The 25182-nt window shown below is 40.1% G+C and overlaps 1 protein-coding gene across 24 annotated transcripts in view; it reads left to right on the forward strand.

The window, feature by feature from the left end:
* The window catches only part of syd (JNK-interacting protein syd), a 517229-nt gene that overhangs the window by 157307 nt on the left and 334740 nt on the right, over positions 1–25182 (forward strand). For all 24 annotated transcript variants that reach the window (XM_070084613.1, XM_070084636.1, XM_070084625.1 and 21 more), the window contains exons 3-4: positions 17373–17493; positions 19467–19659. In XM_070084613.1, coding sequence (XP_069940714.1) covers positions 17373–17493; positions 19467–19659 — 314 coding nt within the window. The remainder of the gene's footprint in view (positions 1–17372; positions 17494–19466; positions 19660–25182) is intronic.

The following is a 25182-nucleotide window of genomic DNA, read 5'->3' on the forward strand; positions in this document are numbered from 1 at the left end:
AGGTGTTTGAGGCAGGTGATGGTATGTTGTTTGTAAGGAGAAATATGAAATATTTTCTGACGCGGGTCTTAGTCATGTAATGACTCGCTCCGCGGAGCTTTTGGTCATTTGACCGAAGCCTTCCGTTAGTTTACCAACACAGCCTGAACAAAAATTAAGTTCATGTAAGATGTGATGGTAGATTTTCCACCTTGTATATAAAAATGAAATGATCACAGCAATATCCCAGGATGATAGGTAGTTGTAGTTCTTGAAGATTGAGACACTTATGCAGCATATGGGAATCTTTATTCAGGAAACGTTTCGCCACACAGTGGCTTCATCAGTCCAATACAAAGAGGAAGGCGTAAGGAGAGGAGGAGAATGAGGTAATCAGTCCCTCAACCTGGAGTCGATGTGTTCAGTCCATCAATCTAATTGCTTATGTGCAAGTCCCACTCAAATCCAACCCCTATCACCCATGTATTTATCCAACCTAAATTTGAAACTACCCAAGGATTTAACTTCGGTAACCCTACTAGACCGTTAAACTCATCAACTACCTTATTACCAATCTAGTACTTTCCTATATCCTTTCGAAATCTAAACTTATCTAATTTGAATCCGTTATTGCGGGTTCTCTCGTGGAGAGAGATCCTCAAGACCTTATTTATATCCCCTTTGTTAACACCCATCTTCCACTTGTGTACCTCGATCATGTCTCCCCCCATTCTTCGTCTTACAAGTGAATGGAATTTAAGGGACTTCGATCTTTCTTCATATGGAAGATTTCTAATGCTATGTATTAATTTAGTCATTCCTTGCTGAATGCTTGCTAGCGAATTAATATCCATTCTGTAATACGGAGACCAGAACTGAGTTGCGTAATCTAGGTGAGGCCTTACTAATGATATATAAATTTGTAATATAACCTCCGGACTTCTGTTGTTTACACTTCTTGATATAAACCCAGTAATCTGTTTGCCTTATTACGTATGCTTTGAATTGAGACACTTATGCAACATGGGAATGAGAGTAAGACACATGTGCAACATCTGGTTATCTTTATTGTAGACGTTTCGCCATCCAGTGGCTTTATCAATACAAATTCTAGGACATAACTTGAAGACAGTAGAACTATGTACAGAAGATGAGGTAATCAGTCCCTCAACCTAGGAGTAGGTGCGAACAGCACCATAGTCGTGGAGATTCTGAAGCAGAAGAAAGAATCCTGGCGCTTATATAGTAACGTCAGGTGTAGCAGACGAGGGCATATTCACTGGTAGGCGGGATTCCCCAGTGGAAGTAGGTCCTTCCCAAAGAGATGGGTTAGTTGTAGTAGTAGTTGTCGTAGTCGTGAAGGTTATGTACATGTCCTCAGAATTAAGATTCCATGATGTTGCAGTGTCTGACAAGTTGTGTACGAATGGTATATAATACCGACAAGATGAGAGTAAGACACATGTGCAACATCTGGTTATCTTTATTGTAGACGTTTCGCCATCCAGTGGCTTTATCAATACAAATTCTAGGACATAACTTGAAGACAGTAGAACTATGTACAACTAACCCATCTCTTTGGGAAGGACCTACTTCCACTGGGGAATCCCGCCTACCAGTGAATATGCCCTCGTCTGCTACACCTGACGTTACTATATAAGCGCCAGGATTCTTTCTTCTGCTTCAGAATCTCCACGACTATGGTGCTGTTCGCACCTACTCCTAGGTTGAGGGACTGATTACCTCATCTTCTGTACATAGTTCTACTGTCTTCAAGTTATGTCCTAGAATTTGTATTGATAAAGCCACTGGATGGCGAAACGTCTACAATAAAGATAACCAGATGTTGCACATGTGTCTTACTCTCATCTTGTCGGTATTATATACCATTCGTACACAACTTGTCAGACACTGCAACATCATGGAATCTTAATTCTGAGGACATGTACATAACCTTCACGACTACGACAACTACTACTACAACTAACCCATCTCTTTGGGAAGGACCTACTTCCACTGGGGAATCCCGCCTACCAGTGAATATGCCCTCGTCTGCTACACCTGACGTTACTATATAAGCGCCAGGATTCTTTCTTCTGCTTCAGAATCTCCACGACTATGGTGCTGTTCGCACCTACTCCTAGGTTGAGGGACTGATTACCTCATCTTCTGTACATAGTTCTACTGTCTTCAAGTTATGTCCTAGAATTTGTATTGATAAAGCCACTGGATGGCGAAACGTCTACAATAAAGATAACCAGATGTTGCACATGTGTCTTACTCTCATCTTGTCGGTATTATATACCATTCGTACACAACATGGGAATCTTTGTGTAAGAATGACATATAATACCGACAAGATGAAATTAAGACACATATGCAACATCTGGGTATCTTTATTGTAGACGTTTCGCCATCCAGTGGCTTTATCAATACAAATTCCAGGACATAACTTGAAGACAGTAGAACTATGTACAGAAGATGAGGTAATCAGTCCCTCAACCTAGGAGTTGGTGCGAAGAGCACCGTAGTCGTGGAGATTCTCCACGACTACGGTGCTCTTCGCACCAACTCCAAGGTTGTGGGACTGATTACCTCATCTTCTGTACATAGTTCTACTGTCTTCAAGTTATGTCCTAGAATTTGTATTGATAAAGCCACTGGATGGCGAAACGTCTACAATAAAGATACCCAGATGTTGCATATGTGTCTTAATTTCATGGGAATCTTTATTGAAGAAACGTTTCGCCACACAGTGACTTCATCAGTCTTATACAAAGCAGGAAGGTATAATGAGAGGAGTTTGAGGTAATCGGTCCCTCAGCCTGAATTCGATGTGTTCAGTTCATCAGTCTTGTAGAAAGTACAGCGCAGGTATGTATGTATAATGTTCGTCAAGACCGTAGTCCTGGCACGGGCCTCAATCTTGCGATGACCCGTCTCTCGCTCCCGAGGGAGAAAGGTTTCTACAATGATGCGACATATGCTGCTCAAGCACTCTTCTGGCCAGTTCATCTGGTGCATCTCATAATCGACAACACCGTATGTACTCCTAACTGGGGACACTAGCGAGGAGGAGGATATGTCGTTATCACGGGCAACAGCTTGTCTGGTTCGTTGACTCCATGGTACACTAGTGTGCAGTGTATTTCACAGATGGTTCTGTCGACCCTGACAGGAAGAGAGCAGCAGCTGGACTGTACCACAATGGTCACACACAAGGCTGGCGACTCCCTGACTACTGCACGATCTTTCAAGTTGAGCTGGTGGCGATTCATCAGGCATTGTCACACGCCCTACGACATCGACTCCGACCTGTTATACATGCTGATTCCACCTCTGCAATCAACGCCCTCTCCCATCCTCAGCCACAGGACAATGTTCACCTCATCACATCGATCCTGAGCATAATGACAGCCTTAGAGGTTCAGGGTAACAAATCGACATTGAACTGGATCCCCAGCCATGCTGGCATCCGGGGAAATGAGGCGGCTGATGATGCAGCCAAGGCAGCAACAGACTATCCACATGTTGGGATTACTGTCCCCATCAGCCTACGACAGACCAAATTGATGGCTTCCAGAGCATTGAAACTTATGGAAGAGGTCTTAGGTGATACACCATCTCAACAGTGGTACCGAACAGCGACTCAGGGAGAACTCCCTCCATATGATAGAAGCTGGTCCAGAGCGCAGTATACCGCCATCCATCGGCTTCGTCTGGGTTTTCCCACAGCCAAGATGATGGTAGATAAGGCTGAGGAGATGTGGCAGCACGTTGTCCAGAGCCCCTAGCACACTATCTTCTGGAGTGCGAAGTTACTGAGACACTGCGCAGGCAACTAGCACTGATATCCCTTCCCGAAGAGGACCCAGAGATGACTGCGGCCACACTAGTGTACCATGGAGTCAACGAACCAGACAAGCTGTTGCCCGTGATAACGACATACCCTCCTCCTCGCTAGTGTCCACAGTTAGGAGTACATACGGTGTTGTCGATTATGAGATGCGCCAGATGAACTGACCAGAAGAGTGCTTGAGCAGCATATGTCGAATCATTGTAGAAACCTTTCTCCCTCGGGAGCCAAAGAATAATTATTTAAAATCAAGCACATTTCGTTCTCTCTGTCAGTAAGATGCCCAGAGTTATTTTTAAGGGGACCTATCTTATCTCTAACTTTTGTTCTATACACCTGGAAAAATCTTTGTGGGTTAGTTTTCGAATCCCTGGCAACTTTAATTTCATATTCCCGTTTAGCCCTTCTTATCCCCTTTTTAACGTCCCTCTTAATGTCAATATACTGATTCATAAGATGACTCTCGCCACTTTTGATGCGCCTGTAAATTCCTTTCTTATGCCGTAAAAGATATTTGAGCCTATTATTCATCCATTTTGGATCATTTCTGTTTGATCTAATTTCTTTATAAAGTATAAATGTTCTTTGGGCAGCATGTATAGTGTTCAGAAAACTGTCATATTGATAGCTCTCTTCGTTACCCCAGTCAACAGATGATAAGTGTTCTCTAAGCCCGTAAGACCTTATTTATATCCTCTATGTTAATACCCATCTTCCACTTGTACACTTCGATCATGTCTCCCCTCATTCTTCGTCTTACAAGTGAATGTAATTTAAGGGACTTAAATCTTTCTTCATACGGAAGATTTCTAATGCTATGAATTAATTTTGTCATTCTTCGCTGAATGTTTTCTAACGAATTTATATCCATTCTGTAATATGGAGACCAGAACTGAGCTGCATAATCTAGGTGAGGCCTTACTAATGATGTATAAAGCTGTAGTATGACCTCTGGACTTCTGTTGCTTACACTTCTTGATATAAATCCTAGTAATCTGTTTGTCTTACTACGTACGCTTAGGCATTGCTGTCTTGGTTTAAGGTTGCTGCTTACCATAACCCCCAAGTCCTTTTCACAATCTGTATGGCTAAGTTCTATGTTATTTAACTTATATGTGCTAGGGTTATGGACCCTGCCGAGCTTCAGTACCTTGAATTTATCTACATTGAAATGCATCTGCCACTTTTATGACCATGAATTGAGTTTGTCTAAATCCTCCTGAAGTTCTGTGACATCTACGTTTGAATCAGTTATCCTACCTATCTTTGTGTCATCGGCGAATTTGCTCATATCACTAGTAATTCCCTCATGAAGGTCACTGATATATATATAATAAACAACAACGGGCCCAAGAAAGATCTCTGTGGAATGCCACTTGTTACAGATCCCCACTCGAATTTAACCCCATTTAATCATACTCTCTTCTTCCTATTGGTGAGCCATGACTCGATCCATGACAGCACTTTTCCCCCAATGCCATGAGCTGCCACTTTCTTTAACAGTCTTTGGTGCGGTGCTCTATCATGATGAACGGCCTCAAAAGCTTTGCTGAAGAAGGTTAATAAATTAGGTAGGAACGCCCCTTCGTGAATCCATGCTGAGTATCATTAATCAAATTATGCTTATCCAGGTGGCTTCTTATAATATCGGCTATAATTGACTCTTGTAATTTGCCTACGATTGAGGTCAGGCTTATTGGGCGGTAATTTGACGGTAACGACTTGTTCTCTGCTTTAAAAATAGGAATTACATTAGCCATCTTCCACATATTAAAAATATTAGTCAGTGATTCACAAAGTTCCATTTTGCACTCTTTAAGAACCCTTGAAAAAAGTTCATCAGGGCCCGGGGATTTATTTTGCTTCAATCGGTCTATCTGTTTGATAACCATTTCGCTAGTGACTATGATATTGCATAATTTATCGTCTTCAAGCCCACTATAAAAATTAATTACTGGGATATTGTTAGTGTCTTCCTGAGTGAAAACAGTGAGAAAATAATTATTAAGAATGGTGCACATTTCATTCTCTTTGTCAGTAAGATGCCCAGAGTTATTTTTAAGGGGACCTATCTTATCTCTAACTTTTGTTCTATAAACCTGGAAAAAACCTTTTGGGTTAGTTTTCGAATCCCGAGCAACTTTAATTTCATAGTCCCTTTTAGCTTTTCTTATCCCCTTTTTAACGTCCCTCTTAATGTCAATATACTGATTCATAAGATAACCCTCACCTCTTTTAATGCGCCTATAAATTCCTTTTTTCTATCCTAAAAGATATTTGAGCCTATTATTCATCCATTTTGAGTCATTTCTATTCGATCTAATTTCTTTATATGGGATAAAAGTTCTTTGGGCAGCATGTATAGTGTTTAGAAAACTCTCTTATTGATAGCTCTCTTCGTTACCTCAGTTAACAGATGATAAGTGTTCTCTAAGTCCATTGTAATCTGCTAAGAGAAACAGAAATACTAACACCCCTTGTTAGCATATGAAATCAAGCCTTTTTCAGTAGCCACTGCACCAACAATGAAAATCTGGGACTGTTACTGAGTTATCCCAACTATCATACTTCCATTCAATGCTAAAGGTAATTGATTTGTGGTCGCTAGCTCCAAGTTCCTCTGAAATTTTTAAATTATTAACAAGGGATTCATTGTTTGCCAAAACCAAGTCAAGCAGGTTATTTCCCCTTCTAGGGTCTGTCACAAACTGCTTCAAAAAACAATCCTGAACTACTAAAAGAGTTGTTAGATTCTAAATTCCCAGTCAAAAAATTCCAATCAATCTGACTAAATTTAAAGTCTCCTAGAATTACAACGTTATTGTGCCTTGTGGCCCTAACAAATTCCTCCCACAGTAGTCTTCCTTGGTCTCTATCCAAGTTTGGGGGACGGGATATCATGCCTAAAATCAATTTTTCATGCCCCTCTGAAAATTCTACCCAGACTCAGTATGTGTTTCAGACTTTATACGCGTTTTTATGCAACAACTTGAGATTAAGACACATGTGCAACATCTGGGTATCTTTATTGTAGACGTTTCGCCATCCAGTGGCTTTATCAATACAAATTCTAGGACATAACTTGAAGACAGTAGACTATGTACAGAAGATGAGGTAATCAGTCCCTCAACCTAGGAGTAGGTGCGAAGAGCACCATGGACATAGAGTGCCACCCCACCCCCCTTCCTGATACTTCTGTGTACTTGAAACAATTTAAAACCCTGAATGTGACATTCAGCAGGCATGTCCCGATTTTTCATATTAAATTACGGTTCATTTATGGCAAAATCATCATTGTTACCCGCACTTGCAACTAATCTCAATTCGTCCATCTTATTTCTCGCACTACGACTATTAGTATAATATATTTTCAGAACCCTTCTCTTTTCTCTTCCTGTTGATTTCTGTTACTCCACTATACCTGTTACTCTCCTTGCCACCTAATGCCACTGGCTTTCCTATATTCACCAATAACTCTACCTTATTCTGCCTATAACTGGTTTCCTTAAAACTCACACTATCGCTACACTCAGAATACAATGATTTTCCACAAAAACCCATACCACTATTTCTAGTTCCCACCCCAAACCTAGATAAGTGAACTCCATCCCTGGCATACATGTCATTTCTGCCATAGAAGAGGTCCCAGTTGTCAATGAATGTTTCTGCATTTTCCTTACAGTGTTTGTCCAGCCAGCAGTTGATGCCAGTTGCCCTGGACAACCATTCATTGCCAACTCCTCTCCTGGGCAAAATGACACATCACAGGGTTCCCACCCTTCTTCCTAATTATCTCTATTGCTGTCCTATACCTGCTAATCAGGTCTTCACTCCTACGTCTGCCAACATCGTTGCCTCCCGCAGTGAATACTTAGGTAGTGATAGTTGTTGTTCCGATGCCCTTGTTCAGTTTGAACACTTAGAGAAAACAGAAGTTCTTTAGTCACCAAGGTTATATTTCATTTTCAACTACCTGAGATTACATAGTGTTACTGACAACGATTATGCAGTGGAAAAGTAAGCACACGGTATAATGCATTTGTCTACTGTTCCGTCCTGTCGGTATTTTATACCATTTATCTCCAAGGATTATACAGTTTTGGCGATGACTAGATCATGTAATAGTGAATTATACTCTTCTAATGATTGTTATTTTTCTCCATTCTCAAGTGCTTGGGATTACTGAGCTTATCTCCTGGCTACTACCCATTAATTGTGGTGTACAATTAATCATATATGACAACACAAGATTAACTTCCAATATTCATCATAAATAAACTTTAATTGCCGAGAGTTTATCTTGACGAGTGTTGCGCTTTTCCCTTGTTGTTTAGTATGGTAAACACACTTGATTTAGTTTTCCTTTGTGATAAGTTTGTACCATCCATTGTACCTCCCAGACTTCCTGATCAGCAGGTTGTGGCTCTTGCTTCGATCTGTGCTCAAGCACCAGTAGCTTGACTAGTCACTCTGTCAACAAGATTGGTTTGAGAGCGGGTCGTGGGAGCGATGATCCCCGGAACCAACAGCAGGTACATACCAGGGAGGTTCGTATTGACTTAGCTGTGCAGTGGGTTTACCGGGGAAAAGAACTCCTCGGCTGACTGACTACATTACAGGTTACCTTGGAATCAAGTCTCTGACGATGCGTTTGACTAACAAGCGACGATGAGCTGCTGCTTTGCAACCTACATAATGCTAAGTGTTCAAACTGAACAAGGGCATCGGAACAACAACTATCACTACCTATGAGATACTATTGACCTTCCCCCTCCCCTATCCTTATCAGTACTCACCCCCCGCCTGGTGGATATACTGAGACCATTATATCAGACGCTACTGGCCCCCTTATCCCACTACCAATCTCCGCCTTGTGGATATCTGTGGATAATTTATGTAAGTAGCTTTTGAGACTTGTCAGCTCCCTCCTTGTTAAGTATACCATTCGTCCTGATTTTACCCGAGTCTCGGTTTTAATGGTGGTCCACCAAATTCAGTTAGGGACAACAAATGAGTGGTTTGAGTAGCATTCTCATTCCTATTATTTTATTTTCTGTATATGTATAATTTTATCTGAGTTATCTCATTGTTATAATCACAATTTACACTATTTTTTGTGAGTGTGATGGATTTCCCAATTAAATTTTATTAAGTGTCCTCCCCCTTTTTTTAAAGGGTATCCAAGACGCTACTGACACTTATTCCCCTGCCAATCTCCGCAGTGTGGATAGTTTGTATAAGACTATTGACCCTCTTGGCTCTTACCCCTCTGCTAACCCACGCTGTGTGGATAATTTATACAAGACTTTAACCCTGTTGCATATTCCCTTCCCCTGCTAACCCACGCCACATGGATAGTTTATACAAGACACTTGTCCTCCCCTGCCAACTCCTGCCTCGTGCATAACACGAGGCAGGGGTTGGCATGATCTAAACTAAGACAAAAAATAATTAGTTAATCGATGTAGGGCAAGATTTAGTTACTTAACCTTAATACCTCGTATCTACATACAGTTAATCGTAAATAAGCAAAACTTGTAAAAGGATTTATACCCCTGGCAGCAGGAGGAAGGAAAGAGTGCGTACAAGACTAGCAGCCTAGGCTCGTCTGCGGTCACTGGTGGCAAGCGGCTGCGTGTGAGGCTCCAATGATTACTTCATGATGTTAACCAATTCTGTGGCAATGTTAGTGCCTCCAGTAATGCTTGCTAACGGACACTAACACTGTCTTCAATCAATTTAATTTTGTTTGTAATTTAGTAAGTAAGATACACACTCCGTGTTTTTTGAAAAGCATAGCAATATTATTACTAATACAAAGTCCATAATATATACAAAATTAAGGGCTTGTGGGCTGAAAACTCGTGGCTGGTATATACCAAGAAAGCTAAACATTGTGGTTTGTTTTATTGGGGTCTTTTTCCTGGATAACGAATTAAAATGCACACTAACGTGACTGGAACAATACATAAATAACCTACGCATAAGAGACAAACTTGTGAACTTTCGCCCACTACAGGCGACTACTCACAGGTACGTGTGTGTGCTCGCACAGGTTATATCAGTATCATGACTCAGGTACTACCTTCCTTGATGACTGTTAGACGTCCTCATAATCCTCCAAATCGCTTCCGAGCTCCTTACAATCCTCCTTTGCCACTCTGTCCTTATCTTTATACTGATGTCCCCTCAGGGAAGGTTCCTTGATGTTGGTGAGGGGCTCTTGATTAGGGAATTGGATCTGTGCTCCAGTTCCCCGAATTAAGCCTGAATGCCTTCCACATCCCTCCCAGGCGCTGTATAATCCTACGGGTTTAGCGCTTCCCCTTGATTATAATAATAATTTATACTGATGTGGACCTTTAACAACGTCTCGTTTTTCTTTTACAAACATCACCTTGCTATTATTTTTTCATCATCCTTGTCATGACAACACCCTAGTTATGGACGGGCTTCTCTTTGTAGTGAGATGAGGAACCTTGCATTTCAGGAAAAAGTGGAAATTTTAAGAAATTGACATCGAATATGACGCCAGATTGACGTAGTTAAATGAGAACTGGTTTCAGGGCTCTCATATCCCCTTGCTTTCTCAGATCTTGTACAGTTTGGCTTAGTGTGTTTCTTGGTGACGTTTTAGTGGTGAGACTGGTCATACACTACTGCTACTCTGACTAGTTTTTACTCATTATGTACACGCCGTTACAAGTATACCTTTTACCCGACGCTTGAATTCTTTCAGAGGATAGCAGTTTTTTACACATTTTTTCTTGGATGCTGCCCGCAACAATCTGCTAAAACTCAGGTGCCAGTTTTTGCTATTATGTGAGGGGGCAACAGAAGTTTAAGAAAAACTCGTACGTTTCGCTAGCCCGGGATTCAAACCTGGGATCTTTCAGTTGAGAATCAAATGTCTCGCTACAAAGTTACTTAACATCCCCCCCCCCCGTCCCCTACTCTTACTCCTGATGCAATCCATCATTTTGTTGCATTAATTTTATTGTTTGGTGACTAACTTCAGTTTTGTATTTTTTTCCATAGACTTGCAAGTCATATAGATTTAGAAGTTATATAACATATTTAACCACCTCGTCTGGCCGTGTTACCATATAACGTTAAAATCTATATACGGGGTGTCCCATAGCTCGATTGCTATAGTACTCAGCTCACACACTGAGGTCCGAGGATCGATCCTCGGTACTGGTGAAAACATTAGGAAGTGTTTCCTTAAGACACCTGCTGTCCATGTTCACTTATTAGTAAAACAGGTACCTGGGTGTGGGTCGCATCCTGGGTACAAAATTGACCTAATTTGCCCGAAATGCTCTGCATAACCAGGGGCTTTCTATATAGTAGTATGTTATTGATGTCAACTAGGTCTTTATACCTTGTACATGTGCTTGTAGAAATATATTATTATTATTATTATTATTATTATTATTATTATTATTATTATTATTATTATTATTATTATTATTATTATTATCACTCGTGGTGCGAGAATGAGTTACCGGTGAAGTGTGATGGTGCTTGATGTGTGGGTGTGGGGTGGCGAGGGTTGGGCGGGTGTGAAGGTTTGTACATTTACGCAATACATTGGTAAATCCAAGAGTGGAGGGGGATGGGTGGATGAGCAGGAGGTCCAAGAGAAAGAGAAGGGCATAAAGGCACACTAGCTGAAATTGTTGATAACTCAAGTGTAAAGGGATTTTCCCTTCTCTCCCATGCTGTCCTCTCCCCTTTTGCATATGCCCTTCTCCCTTTTTCCTTTCCCTCCTGGCAGGTAATGGGGTAGAGAAGTGGGGGAGACTGGAGGGGATGGTAAGGTAGTTGATGGTGGGCAAGTAGGGAAAATGGGGAAGACGAATAGGAAGGGACAGTTGAATAGATTTTTTTTTTAACCATTCAACCCTTGGTTATTGTATTTTCAGGTGGTAAAACTTGGCACTGGTGTTACTTATTGTGTTAATCATTATGGTGTTGATACTACTACTAATTAGTAATATTTAAGTTACTGCTTTACTTTTCTTTAATGATGGGACATGGAATTTATGCTACCTAGTTTCCACATTGCTACAATATATAGTATTTTACACACACACACACACACACACACACACACACACACACACACACACACACACACACACACACACACACACACACACACACACACATATATATATATATATATATATATATATATATATATATATAGTATTTTTTAGTTTTATTATGCAGTTACTATATCTAGTACATACTGTACTAGATATTATTCATAAATACTTGTTTAGTGGGCATACATATTATGATAAATTAACTGAATGCCCAACAGATGCTGTGGAGCATGCATTATTTACACAAGGAAAGGCCTTAGATTAATATACCTGCATACTGTAATAAGGATAGAAATATGGAATTTTATTTCAAATAGCTTCCACAAATATTTTCATTAGTTGTACAGTACTGTTCACGAATAACCAGCACTTAGGAGACCCAAATTTGTGATGTTTCAGTCCGACTTGAACCATTAACAAGTCACACTATAATTTGTTAATGGTCCAAGTTGGACAGAAACGTTATTATGAGTTTCATTCTTCTAGTGCAGATTATACTTACAGTGGAACCTTGGATGGTGTTTGTGGATGATTGTGAAGAGAGTGGAGAGTTATGCTGTGGTCCTACTGGACTGAGGTGGATGGTAGAGGTACTGGTACTTAAGTCGATGGTTGTATTGGAGTGTGTATAAATTCTGTAATGGATTTCTGTTCTGTTTTACCCTTCAGTACATTATACAACTGACAGTAAGGCATCAGCTGCTCTAGACACCGTTTCGGTGTCCTCTTCAGTGAAAAAGTCTAACTGTAAGTCAGTCAGTCAAGTCAGTAAGTCATTCAGTCAAGTCAGTAAGTTATTCAGCAACACTGGTATGCCTGAAAAAGAAACAATAATAGCATGACACTTACCTTTATTGAAGATTCTGCTTACTGTGTGGAACATAGGAGGGGAGAGGATGGATTAATTACTGTTTGAAAGGGAAATCCCCTTCCATGAAGACTTTAGGTACCAAGTGTTTTTCTGGGGTTACTTCCCTTCTTTGTTTTTAACCCCTTCAGGGTCCAAGGCCCAAATATGAAGTGGTGCCCCAGTGTCCAAGAATTTAAAAAAAAAAATTGTTATTTTTTCTTATGAAATTTTAGAGAATCTTTTTGTGAAGGTAATAAAACAAAAAGTACGAAATTTGATGGAAAATTGACGAAATTATGCTCTCGCGAATTTTGATGTGTCAGCGTTATTTACGAATCGGCGATTTTGCCGACTTTGACTCCCATTTTAGGCCAATTACATTATTCCAGTCAACCAAATTCTTAGCTATTTCACTAGTATTACTTCTATTCTATCGATTGAGCACAAGAAATCGCCAAGTCAACTGTTTCAACTACAAATTAAAGTGATCGGAAATTGTTAATTTGGCCAATTTAACACAACGTTCAAAATATTCTAATTTCAAAATGGGGTCCAGAATAAACAATGTAGGTATTCCTGGAACTAAACTAACATTTCCTCTGTTCATTAGTTACGTTTTGAGGCTTTACAAATAAATTCCATTTTGATTTTTTATTCACATAATGAATTTTTATTCACACCAAAAAATAGAAGATTTACTGTTATGCAATACTGTAATAATTGTATAAATATCATCACCATATTTGTGAATGCATATTAGACCCACCAGCTGGCATGTATTAGACGTGTGAGGTCGTTTGTTTACTCTTGAATATCGGCAAAAATTTAACATTTCTGCTACTTTGAGCTCAGTTTCAAGCCATTTCTAGTGCTAAAACCAATCAAAATCATCTCTATTTCTGTAATATGTCTTCCATTCTATCAAATGAGACCAAGAAATCGAAAATATAGCTATAAAAAACATACGAAAAAACACTGCAAAGTCGCTGTTTTAATCGAAAAATCATGATTTCAGTTTTTTTCTCTCATTATACACAGTGTGCTGCAGGATCTGTTTTATGTGGTGCACACATACCACATAGATGTATTCTCTCATATCTAGGCCCAAATGTACCACTCACAGTTTATCAGAGTGAGCTGAGCTCATGACGTAGATCTACGGTTTGGACCCTGAACGTAAAGCCATAGATCTACGGGACGTACCCTGAAAGGGTTAAATGCCACTAGGACCAGCTTGAGAGTCACTGCACACCTGTGGCACTAAATATTTGTCCAGAGAGCTCTCTTTCTGGCGTCTCTTTAAAATTTCCCTAAAATAGGACAAGACATTGTCATTGTACATGTTGCCGACACGGCTTGCAAGAGCTTTGTTAGGGTGATGTTCCTCCACAAATCTTTCCATCCTACTCCACATTGCACAAATCTCCTTAATCTCTGAAGAAGGCATCTTCTTCCATCTCTCCCCCTCCTCCTCTGAAGCAGTTTTCTGAGCTGTAATCTGTTGCTTTTCCAGATGAAGCTCTTGCAGCTCTTCAGTGGTTAGCTCTTCATTGTGGTCCTCCACCAACTCTTCCACATCCTCGCTAATCACATCCAACCCCATGGAATTCCCCAATGCCACAATAGATTCCACAACTGGCATAGGGTCCTCAGGGTCAGCCCTAAACCCTTCAAAATCCCTCTTTTGGACACAATCTGGCCACAGATTTCTTCAAGCAGAGTTCAAAGTCCTGGAAGTCACTCCCTCCTAAGCCTTACCTTTAAGGTTTATGCAATGGAGGATACTGGTAAGATCTTTCCAAAACTCTTTTAGGGTCAATTGAGTGTCTGAGGTCACATCAAAGCACCTTTGAAACATTGCTTTGGTGTAGAGTCTTTTGAAGTTTGAAATGATCTGCTGGTCCATGGGCTGGATGAGAGGAGTGGTATTACGGGGCAAGAACTTCACTGTGATGATACAAAACTCCTCCACCATTTGGTCATCCAAGTCTGGAGGATGAGCAGGTGCATTGTCCATTAGCAGGAGGCACTTGAGTTCCAATTTATTTTCCAGGAGGTATTTCTTCACTGGGGCCAAACACTTCATTGAACCAATCAAGGAAAATTTCCCTTGTGACCCATGCCTTACTGCCTTCCACATCACACACAATTTACTCTTGGCAACACTGTTTTTCTTGAACACTCCGGGATTTTCAGAGTGATACACTAGTAAAGGCTTCACTTTGAAATTCCCACTAGCATTACTACAGAACAAAAGAGTAAGCCTGTCTTTCATAAGCTTGTGTCCTGGTAGTACCTTTTCCTCCTGCGTGATGTAGGTCCTCCTTGGCATTTTCTTCCTAAAGAGGCTTGTTTCGTCACAGTTGAACACTCTTTGGGGTTTTAATTCTTCAGCCTCTGTGTACCCCTTGAATTCATGCACATATTTATCAGCCTAATATTTGTCAGAACTGGCAGGCTCACCATGCCTTACCAAACTGTGTATGCCATTATGCTTCTTAACCCTTTCAGGGTCTGTCCCGTAGATCTACGGCTTTGCGTTCAGTGTCCAAACCGTAGATCTACGTCATGAGCTCAGCTCACTCTGATAAACTGTGAGTGGTACACTTGGGCCTAGATATGAGAGAATACATCTATGTGGTATGTGTGCACCACATAAAACAAATCCTGCAGCACACTGTGTATAATGAGAGAAAAAAACTGAAACCAAGATTTTCGATTAAAACAGCAACTTTGCAGTGTTTTTTCGTATGTTTTTTATAGTTGTATTTGCAATTTCTTGGTCTCATTTGATAGAATGGAAGACATATTACAGAAATAGAGATGATTTTGATTGGTTTTTGCACCGGAAATGGCTTGAAACTGAGCTCAAAGTAGCAGAAATGTTAAATTTTTGTCGATGTTCAAGAGTAAACAAACGACCTCACACGTCTAATACACGCCAGCTGGTATATCTAATACACATTCACAAATGTGGTGATGATATTTATACAATTATTACAATATTGCATAACAGTAAATCTTCTATTTTTTGGTGTGAATAAAAATTCATTATGTAAATAAAAAATAAAAATGGGATTTATTTGTAAAGCCTCAAAACGTAACTAATGAACCGAGGAAATGTTAGTTTAGTGCCAGGAATGCCTACATTGTTTATTCTGGATGCTATTTTGAAATTGGAATATTTTGAACTTTGTGTTAAATTGGCCAAATTACCAATTTCCGATCACTTTATTTTGTAGTTGAAACAGTTGACTTGGCGATTTCTTGTGCTCAATCGATAGAATAGAAGTAATACTAGTAAAATAGCTAAGAATTTGGTCGACTGGAATGATGTAATTGGCCTAAAATGGAAGTCAAAGTCGGCAAAATCGCCGATTCGTAAATATCGCTGACACATCAAAATTCGCGAGAACATAATTTCGTCAATTTTCCATCAAATTTCGTACTTTTTGTTTTATTACCTTCGCAAAAAGATTCTCTACCATTTCATAAGAAAAAATAAAAAAAATTTTTTGGGAAAATTCTTGGACACTGGGGCACCACTTCAGATTTGGGCCTTGGACCCTGAAAGGGTTAAATCTCTCAAACCAGCCTTTGCTGGCCTTAAATTCTCTAACATCAGCACTCATTGCAGACATTTTCTTTATGAGATCAGCATGCAACTGCCTTGCCTTTTCAGAAATTATCGACTACATAACACTATCTCCTGCTAATTGTTTCTCGTTGATCCACACCGGCAATAACTTCTCAACATCTTCGAGTACTTGTGATCTTATTTCTATGAGCATATTTATCCCTTTTGCAACAACAGCTTCCTTGATTTCCTGTTTCTTGGCCACGATGGAAACGATGTTTGTATGGGGTTTCTTATACACCCTGGCAAGCTCTGCCACACTCACTCCACTTTCATATTTTTCAGTGATGTCTTTCTTGAATTCTATTGTGTTTCTCACCTTCTCTACCAAAGGCCTGGAACTAGGAGCTTCCTTTGGGGCCATGGTGGCTTATTTAGCAGTTGCAAGCACTAAAACGAATGGAATATTACGAAATGTATCGTATGAACACTTGGGATCATCCTCACTCACTAATAAACAATGGCACTCTGGCTGGGAATGGAGTGTGGGGCCCTTCGGGGCCATGCATACACGTCTGGGACGAACGACTATTTGTGAGTCAAACAACGATAAGCGAGTCAGTGTTTTGACGAAAAAACGTACGTACGTATTTTTGAAAATTACGACTTCCGATGCTTACGAAAAATGAGGGTCCACTCTATTTATATTGTGACAGCCATGGCTTTTTATTCATTCTTTTTGTTTTGTACTGTATCATTGGTGTTACTTAAGCATTATTGTGAAAGATATCAAGACTATGATACAAAGCATTCACTGTTTCCATAAAAGAATGCATACTGTATTAATAAAAAATGTACTTCTCTTATGGAAAATATCAGCACTAAGAGTAAAAATCATAATACTGTACCACGGCTGAAATAAAATAATAGTGATTGAGTCGTGAACATCAGCAGTAAGTACAGTATTCATATTATGGACTTATGCTTATGTTTCAGAGACTGCTGGAGCTGGAGGATGGCATGGAAGAGGAGAAGAAGCAGTGCCAGTCCCGAGTGGAGACGCTCGAGTCCATTGTGCGGATGTTCGAGCTCAAAAACAGAAATGCAACTGACCATGGTAAGCTGCTGATACCATCCAGACTCTTGCTTCTCCCAGTGGTTGGTGTGAGTGTATTTATTGCTTTATCATGTACTTGTTAGCGTGATTTTTCTTAATTAAGTGCAGTACATTACCTTTGTGGTTTCCCACTCCATCTTTCACTTTGTTCGGCATCTTATTCATCTGCATAGCCCTCATATTCATCCTCGGTACCAACTGATCCCCATTATCACTAATTGTGCAAATTGCTGATGTGTTGACTACATACATGCATGTCATGTTTCCCATTTACAAATTAACATTAAGATCGACAACACTCTAATTACCAGACATAATGAGGGCAAATTCCTAGGCCTATACCTTGACAACAACCTGAATTTCAGCACCCATATCCAACACATAACCAAAAAAGTATCCAAAACAGTTGGGATCCTCTCCAAGATACGATACTACGTGCCGCAAAATGCCCTTCTCACACTATACCACTCACTTATTTATCCATACCTCACCTATGCTATTTGTGCTTGGGGATCAACTGCAGCAACACACCTAAAGCCAATAATAACCCAACAAAAAGCTGCAGTAAGAATAATCACTAAATCCCATCCCTGGCAACCCCCCCCCCCCCACTCTTCATAGATCTAAACTTACTCCCTGTTCAGTACATCCACACCTACTACTGTGCAATCTACATCTACAGGACCTTAAACTCCAATATCAACCTTGACCTAAAACGCTTTCTTGATAGTTGTGACAGAACCCACAGGCATAACACCAGACTCAAACATCTCTACGACATTCCCCATGTCCGACTGAACCTTCACAAAAATTCAATGTATGTCAAAGGCCCTAAAATCTGGAACACCCTACCTGAGAACTCTAGAACTGCAGACACATTCATCACCTTCAAAACTACCATTAGAAAACATATTATCTCGCTGATAAACCCCATCAACTAACTACACGAATACCACCTGGTGGTTCACACTTACACTCACTCACCCATTTGACCATAAACAGAAATATTAATCTCAATCTTAAAATAATGAATCCTATGATACTCCAATACTGAAACTATGTACTGTGCCAAAACAAAAGCATTCACATTGCTAAACTCACAAACTAGTATTTAGTCACTTAGCCATAATACCAACTTACCTCATAATTTATAATATTTTAAAATAAAGAATTAAACTAAGTCTACCCGAAATGCCTAGCCATGCTAGGCGTTTTAGTGGTACACTCTGTAATCATTATTTAACTACATGTAAACCACACAACAACCAAATTCTGTAAATTCAACATTGTAATCTTTATAGAGAATAAACTTTGAATTGAATTGAATTGAATTTGTGATCATTTTCACAGCTAGTCTGAGATCTCTAATTGTATAGCTTCATAAATTCTTGCTGAATCATTGCACTTCTGGTATCCCTAGAGCCCTGTTTAGGTGCTGTCGTTAGTGATTAATGACATGGAAATAAATAAAAAATGCTTGGTAAACATTAGGTGAATAGTGCAAGAGTAGTGTAACAGAGATACCACATAATGGGTGGGAAAGGTTAGTTCTTGGGTGGCATCACACTGCATTAACTTCCCTAGGCCCAAGTGAAACACCTCGAGAGTACATATTATTTAAATTTCTAGTATTTTTCACCTGGGCTCAGCTGCATTTTGTGAAGGTGCAGTTTCAATATATAAACAGTCTCTTATAAAATTATTCAGCAAAACATGCACTGTACTTACTAGAATTTACTGTAGTACTTCAGTTGTTAGTAAAAGACTGACTAATAGAAGCATTTTGGGTAAGACATTCTATAAGAAGTTTTCCGCTGCAATGTTCTATTAAAGTTATGTTTTCTCTTATTGAAATTTTCTGAGTTAATATTTGCTACAAGAAATACTGTTTTTTAATTAAATTACTGCAAAGTGCAATACAATACTGCACTATTCAGTACAAAAAACATTAAATCATTGTTATTCATCTGTAGCAAATCGGATGGAAGACAAATCAGAAGAATTGAAAAATGAGTATACAAAGCTGCACAATCGATATTCAGAGCTATTCAAAACTCACATGGACTACATGGAACGCACCAAGATACTCATGGGCACTGACCGACTCGACCAGCTTGGAACCTCCAGAGGCAGGATCTCTGGGTTTACCTTAGGCAATCTCAACAGGTTAGTAGAGAGGTGTTAATTGTAGCCAAAACCCTTGCCATCCTCATCCCCCATAAAACCCCCACAGAAATAGTAATTACCATAAATTTTTGAGAATCTTGAACAGGGATGGGACAATACTAAAATTTTTGCTGGTACAGTATCAATATGTGGTTTTAGGCCGCCTTTACCTTTGATATACCTTTGAGTTTTGACGGTTTTCTACTCCCAGAGCCTAACCTGGGGCCTAGCTCATCTGGTGTTTCCCTGGTCAACCAGGCTGTTGCTGCTGGCAGCCTGCTGGCCCACATATCCATCACATCTTGGTTAATACCATTAAAACACAAATAACCCACACTTAGAAGAGAGGAGCTTACAATAATGTTTCGGTCCAACTTGGACCATTTACAAAGTCTCACTAATGAATAGGAGAGAAGGAGGGAGTATATATAGGCCAGCAGACAAGGATGGGACAAGAGAGGTGATAGTGGAGGTAGCAGTAGTGGTAGTGGAGTCAGTCAACTACTAAGAAAGAGGAGCACTGCAAGGGAGCTAGGGGCCTCTGTCAAGAAAAGTGTTTTTATCTCCCTCTTTCTCTGTGCTCTCTGCATTTGCGATCCTCAGTTCCTTGAATCAGAAATTTCCACTCCAAAATTCATTTTCCTGTCTTGGCTACCCTTCCCATTTCATAGACTCTGCCTTCTCACGTGCTAAATGGACTTTCTTCTCTCCCAAACTCTACTCCTGGGAACTGTCCTGTCCTCTGCCTTCTCTACATTATCAGTCTTTCTAATCTCAACAACTCTCTCTGTTCCTTAGACATCAAACTTACTTTTCGCCAGACTAACGCTCTTCGCACTAATCTAGTTCATACCTCTCCTCCCTCTATAGATGCTCCTGGTGTCTACTCTATTTCTTGTTCCTCCTGTCTTCTGCAGTACTTTGGAGAAACTGGCCGATCTCTTTCTAACAGACTTAGGAAGCACAAAAGTAGTGTTAGGCTTGCCGACACCAACAATGCTCTTTTCTGTCATGTCAGAGATCACAGTCATCCTATTGATTGGTCTTCTGGTAAAACTGTCTACCCCACTTCCAGCTTTCACAATCGCTGCCTGGTTGAATCCTCCCTTATACACAACTTTCCTTGTCTCTGTAGATGCCTTCCTTTCCCATTACACTGTAAAATGCTCCAAACTTCAGAACACCCGTGACTTAACCTGATTCTTCTTTTTTCCTCTTCTCCCTCTTCCTATTTCCTCTTTCTCCTTATGGTTTTCTTTCTTCTGCTTTGGGTATTTGTCCTTTTATATTTTTCCCCTCTCTGTGTTCTTGCTCTTACCCTCTGTGGGCCCCTAGCTCCCTTACAGTGCTCCTCTTTCTTAGTATTTGACTGACTCCACTACCACTACTACTACCTCCACTATTACCTCTCTTGTCCTGTCCCTGTCTGCTGGCCTATACATACTACCTCCTTCTCTCCTATTTGTTTGTGACTTCGTAAATGGTGCAAATTGGACCAAAACGTCGTCGTAAGCTCCTCTCTTCTGTGTGTGGTTTATTTGTGTATTGTTCCAGTCAGGGTATTGTGCCTTTTCTTGTTATTAACCCGTAAACGGTCCAAGCAGATCTACGTTCACATGTGTAGTGCTACAAAAGTAGATCTACGTTTTTTTTAAATATTTTCAAATATAACAAAAAAAAAGTAGATCAAAGTTTTTTTACACATTTTCAAATGTAAAAAAACAAAAAGAAGATCTACCATTTTAACATACTTTCAAATGTTGAAAAAACGTATATATACGTTTGGACCGTTTACGGGTTAATAGAACCAAAATTAGCAGATGCCCAGCAATACTGGCACCAATATTGATGCAATCAGAACTAGCCAATACCAGGCTCAATTTTAGGATTCAGGGAAGCCGGTAGCTGGACTTGAGTCCTGGAGGCAGGAAATATAGTGCTCTCTGAAGGAGGGGGCATCTGATTTGTAGTGTTGGTACACTTCTGGCCAGACAGTGATGGAGTGAGTGTTGGTGAAAGTGTTTCTTCTTTTTAGGGTCACCCTTCCTTGGTAGGAGACAGCTGGTGTTTTAAAAAACAAATGTTGATTTCCAGTGGTATGAGTATTACAAGCAGCACTTAATGTTTTATAAAAACAGATTCAGTACTATATATATATTTTTTTTTTTAACCTGCTGGTCATCTCTTACCAAAGCAGAGTGACTCTAAAAAGAAACACTTTCACCATTATTTATGCTATCACCATCTTGACTCACAAAATCATAATGGCACAATTGTAAACAAACCATACCACGGGCGGGGATTAAACTCATGGCGAGTGAGTCATAAAACTCCTGGCCACGAGTTCAATCCCTACCTGTGGCTTATTACCGTCTTGCCAGAGGTGCATAGATACCCCAGTTTAGATGTCCGTCTAAATATTTGCTTTTTAGATGTCCATCTAAACACCAAATATCCCAAATCCATCTTTTAGAGTGCCGGCACTGTACTTTCCACCTCCAGGACAAGTGTGAAAAGCATTTCTACACTGGCTACATGAGTGACAAATCTTGAAATATGTATTAACATGCAGTGCAAGTTTCTTTTCAAAATGTGAATATTTTTAGTAGAGAAATGATACATAGTTACCAAAGGAAGGTTTGGGCATTGCTCATACACCATTCAGTTTGATATGCACCCGAAGAGTTTACAGTGGACTCCCGCATAACGATATTAAGCCATTCCTGAGAGCTCATTGTTATGCAAAATTATCGTTATGCGAATGAATTTTCCCCATAAGAAATAATGGAAATCAAATTAATCCGTGCAAGACACCCAAAAGTATGAAAAAAAAAATTTTACCACATGAAATATACATTTTCCTACAAAGAGAAGGATACATGCACAATAGTAGAGTAGTACATGCACAATATATATTGCGCATGTACTACTCTACTAAATGAAGAATAAATGACACTTACCTTTATTGAAGATGCAGCAATGACTGATGAGACACTGTGTCCTGGGAGTGCCTTTTCCTCCTGAGTACTGTAGGTCCTGTTTGGCATTTTCTTCCAGAACAGGCCTTATCACACTGTGTATGCCACTACGATTCTTAAATCTCTCAAACCAACCTTTGCTGGCTTTAAATTCACCAATATGAGCACTAGTTCCAGGCGTTTTTCCCTGTTCACCTGGGTGTTAGTCGACTGGTGTGGGTTGCATCCTGGGAGACAAGATTAAGGACCCCAATGGAAATAAGTTAGACAGTCTTCGATGACACTGACTTTTTTGTGTTATCCTGGGTGGCTAACCCTCTGGGGTTAATTGTTTCTTGGTATTCTCAATAAGCCACACCAACAACGGTGCTACAGCAGCAGCAGCAGCAGCTGACAGTGCTACAGCAGCAGCAGCAGCAGCTGACAGTGCTACAGCAGCAGCTGACAGTGCTACAGCAGCAGCAGATGATGCTACAGCAGCAGCAGAGGGTACTACAGCAGCAGCAGCAGCTGACGGTGCTACAGCAGCAGCAGCAGCAGCTGACAGTGCTACAGCAGCAGCAGCTGACAGTGCAGCAGCAGCAGCAGCTGACAGTGCTACAGCAGCAGCAGCAGCTGACAGTGCTAAAGCAGCAGCAGCTGACAGTGCTACAGCAGCAGCTGACAGTGCTACAGCAGCAGCAGCTGACAGTGCTACAGCAGCAGCTGACAGTGCTACAGCAGCAGCTGACAGTGCTACAGCAGCAGCAGACGGTGCTACAGCAGCAGCAGATGGTACTACAGCAGCAGCAGCAGCTGACGGTGGTACAGCAGCAGCTGACGGTGCTACAGCAGCAGCAGCAGCTGACAGTGCTACAACAGCAGCAGCAGCAGCAGTTGACCATGGTACCACAGTATTTCGATAATATTTCTCACCCTTTTTACCACAGAGTTGGCACTAGAAGCTTTCTTGGGGCCCATGGTCACTTATTTTGCAGATAAAATCACCAAAAACTCTGTAACAATACGAAATGTTCCGATTGTATGCTTGGATATTACCGCGGAGGCTGGCTTGTAAACAATGCCACCGGCGGAACATGTGAGGCTGGCTCAGGCCGCACATTAGACGCGTCTCGGACGAATAGTGTTGAGCGGGTTTTTTAGCGGTATGCGAGGCAAAATCTTAGCGATAAAATGTATCGGTATGCGGATTTAACGTTATGTGATGCCAACAGTATGCGGGGGTCCACTGTACATTATAATGCCCCTAGCAATTTAAGAGATGCCTATAAGCTTTCTATAATTATTTAAAATTATTACTTTTGTATACAGTAGGGCCTCGCTTTATGGCATTCCGCTAATACGGACATTTCAAATTATGACCAAGACTCACTATACAGCTCTCCCCACCTGACTTTCTAATACGGTCACTGCGCCCCACCCAGTTTGCTTACATTCTCTGTGAGCACCATGTCTCTCTATTATGTCTAGAAACTTCCAAAATTTCAAGTGTTTTAAAGTTATTTCATATATAATCCGGTAATTATATTTGTGTTCCTGTACCTAAGTAAACTTAAACACTGTGCTGGCATGCAGGTACACATTAAAATCACTAAGAGTGTCTTATGTCTTGAGGATGCCATATTAATAATAATAATACTCAATAATAATCACTCTGAAGAACATTAAATGTCATATATTATGAACACATTTTCATTAATTAATCTATGATATTTTTTCAACATTATATAATAAACATGCTACGTAACATATAAACATGATAAATACATCCCACAGTAGAATAAATTAGCATATGAGATGTTTTCCAGTCATCTTGTCGGAGTGTCAGAAAGGATAACGTTTTCTATAGTCAACACCAAAGAAAATGTGTGCACAATAATATTACTGGGGTTAACTGTAGAAAATTATTCCTCTTGTATGCCATCACTCAGAGCATCATTTCTTCTGAAAATGGTGTTACGTGAGAATGGGAGTGTTGCTCTTTATTTATTCTACTGTACCACTGTGGAGACAACTTGTACACAATGTAAAGTGTTTGTATTATGGTATAATATAAACGTGTATGAACCAAAACCAGGCACATTCGTCTGTTTGTTTACATAATCTGCTTCTGTCCTCTCTCATTTACTAGATCTCTCTCTCTCTCTTGTTTATTCATTTTATCTCATTTACTCACCTCTCACCCTACATTAAGACTTGTTGAAAAAAAAAAAAAAGTAATGAGTGAACTGTATATTCATTTTATTGCTCTGGGGTGCTTTAAATGTCGTAGTATATTACGTGTGGGTGGGGTGGCCTTGCTGGCTGCCATACCTACCACATCTGATTTCATAAAATAAATACTACTCTTCTCACCCTACATTAAGACTACAAGTATTTAAAGGTAGATAATGAGTATACTTATGTGCATTTTACTTTTTTATTGTTTTTTGATGCCTAGTTCTATTGCTAACTTAATATATGTTGGTGTGAACTTTTTATCTAGCATTTATATGCATTTATAAGTGGAAAAAAGGGTGATCCACTTTATGGCGGTAGTCTGGAA

This window comes from Cherax quadricarinatus, chromosome 13, assembly GCF_038502225.1.
Source record: "Cherax quadricarinatus isolate ZL_2023a chromosome 13, ASM3850222v1, whole genome shotgun sequence".
Lineage (NCBI taxonomy): Eukaryota > Metazoa > Arthropoda > Malacostraca > Decapoda > Parastacidae > Cherax > Cherax quadricarinatus.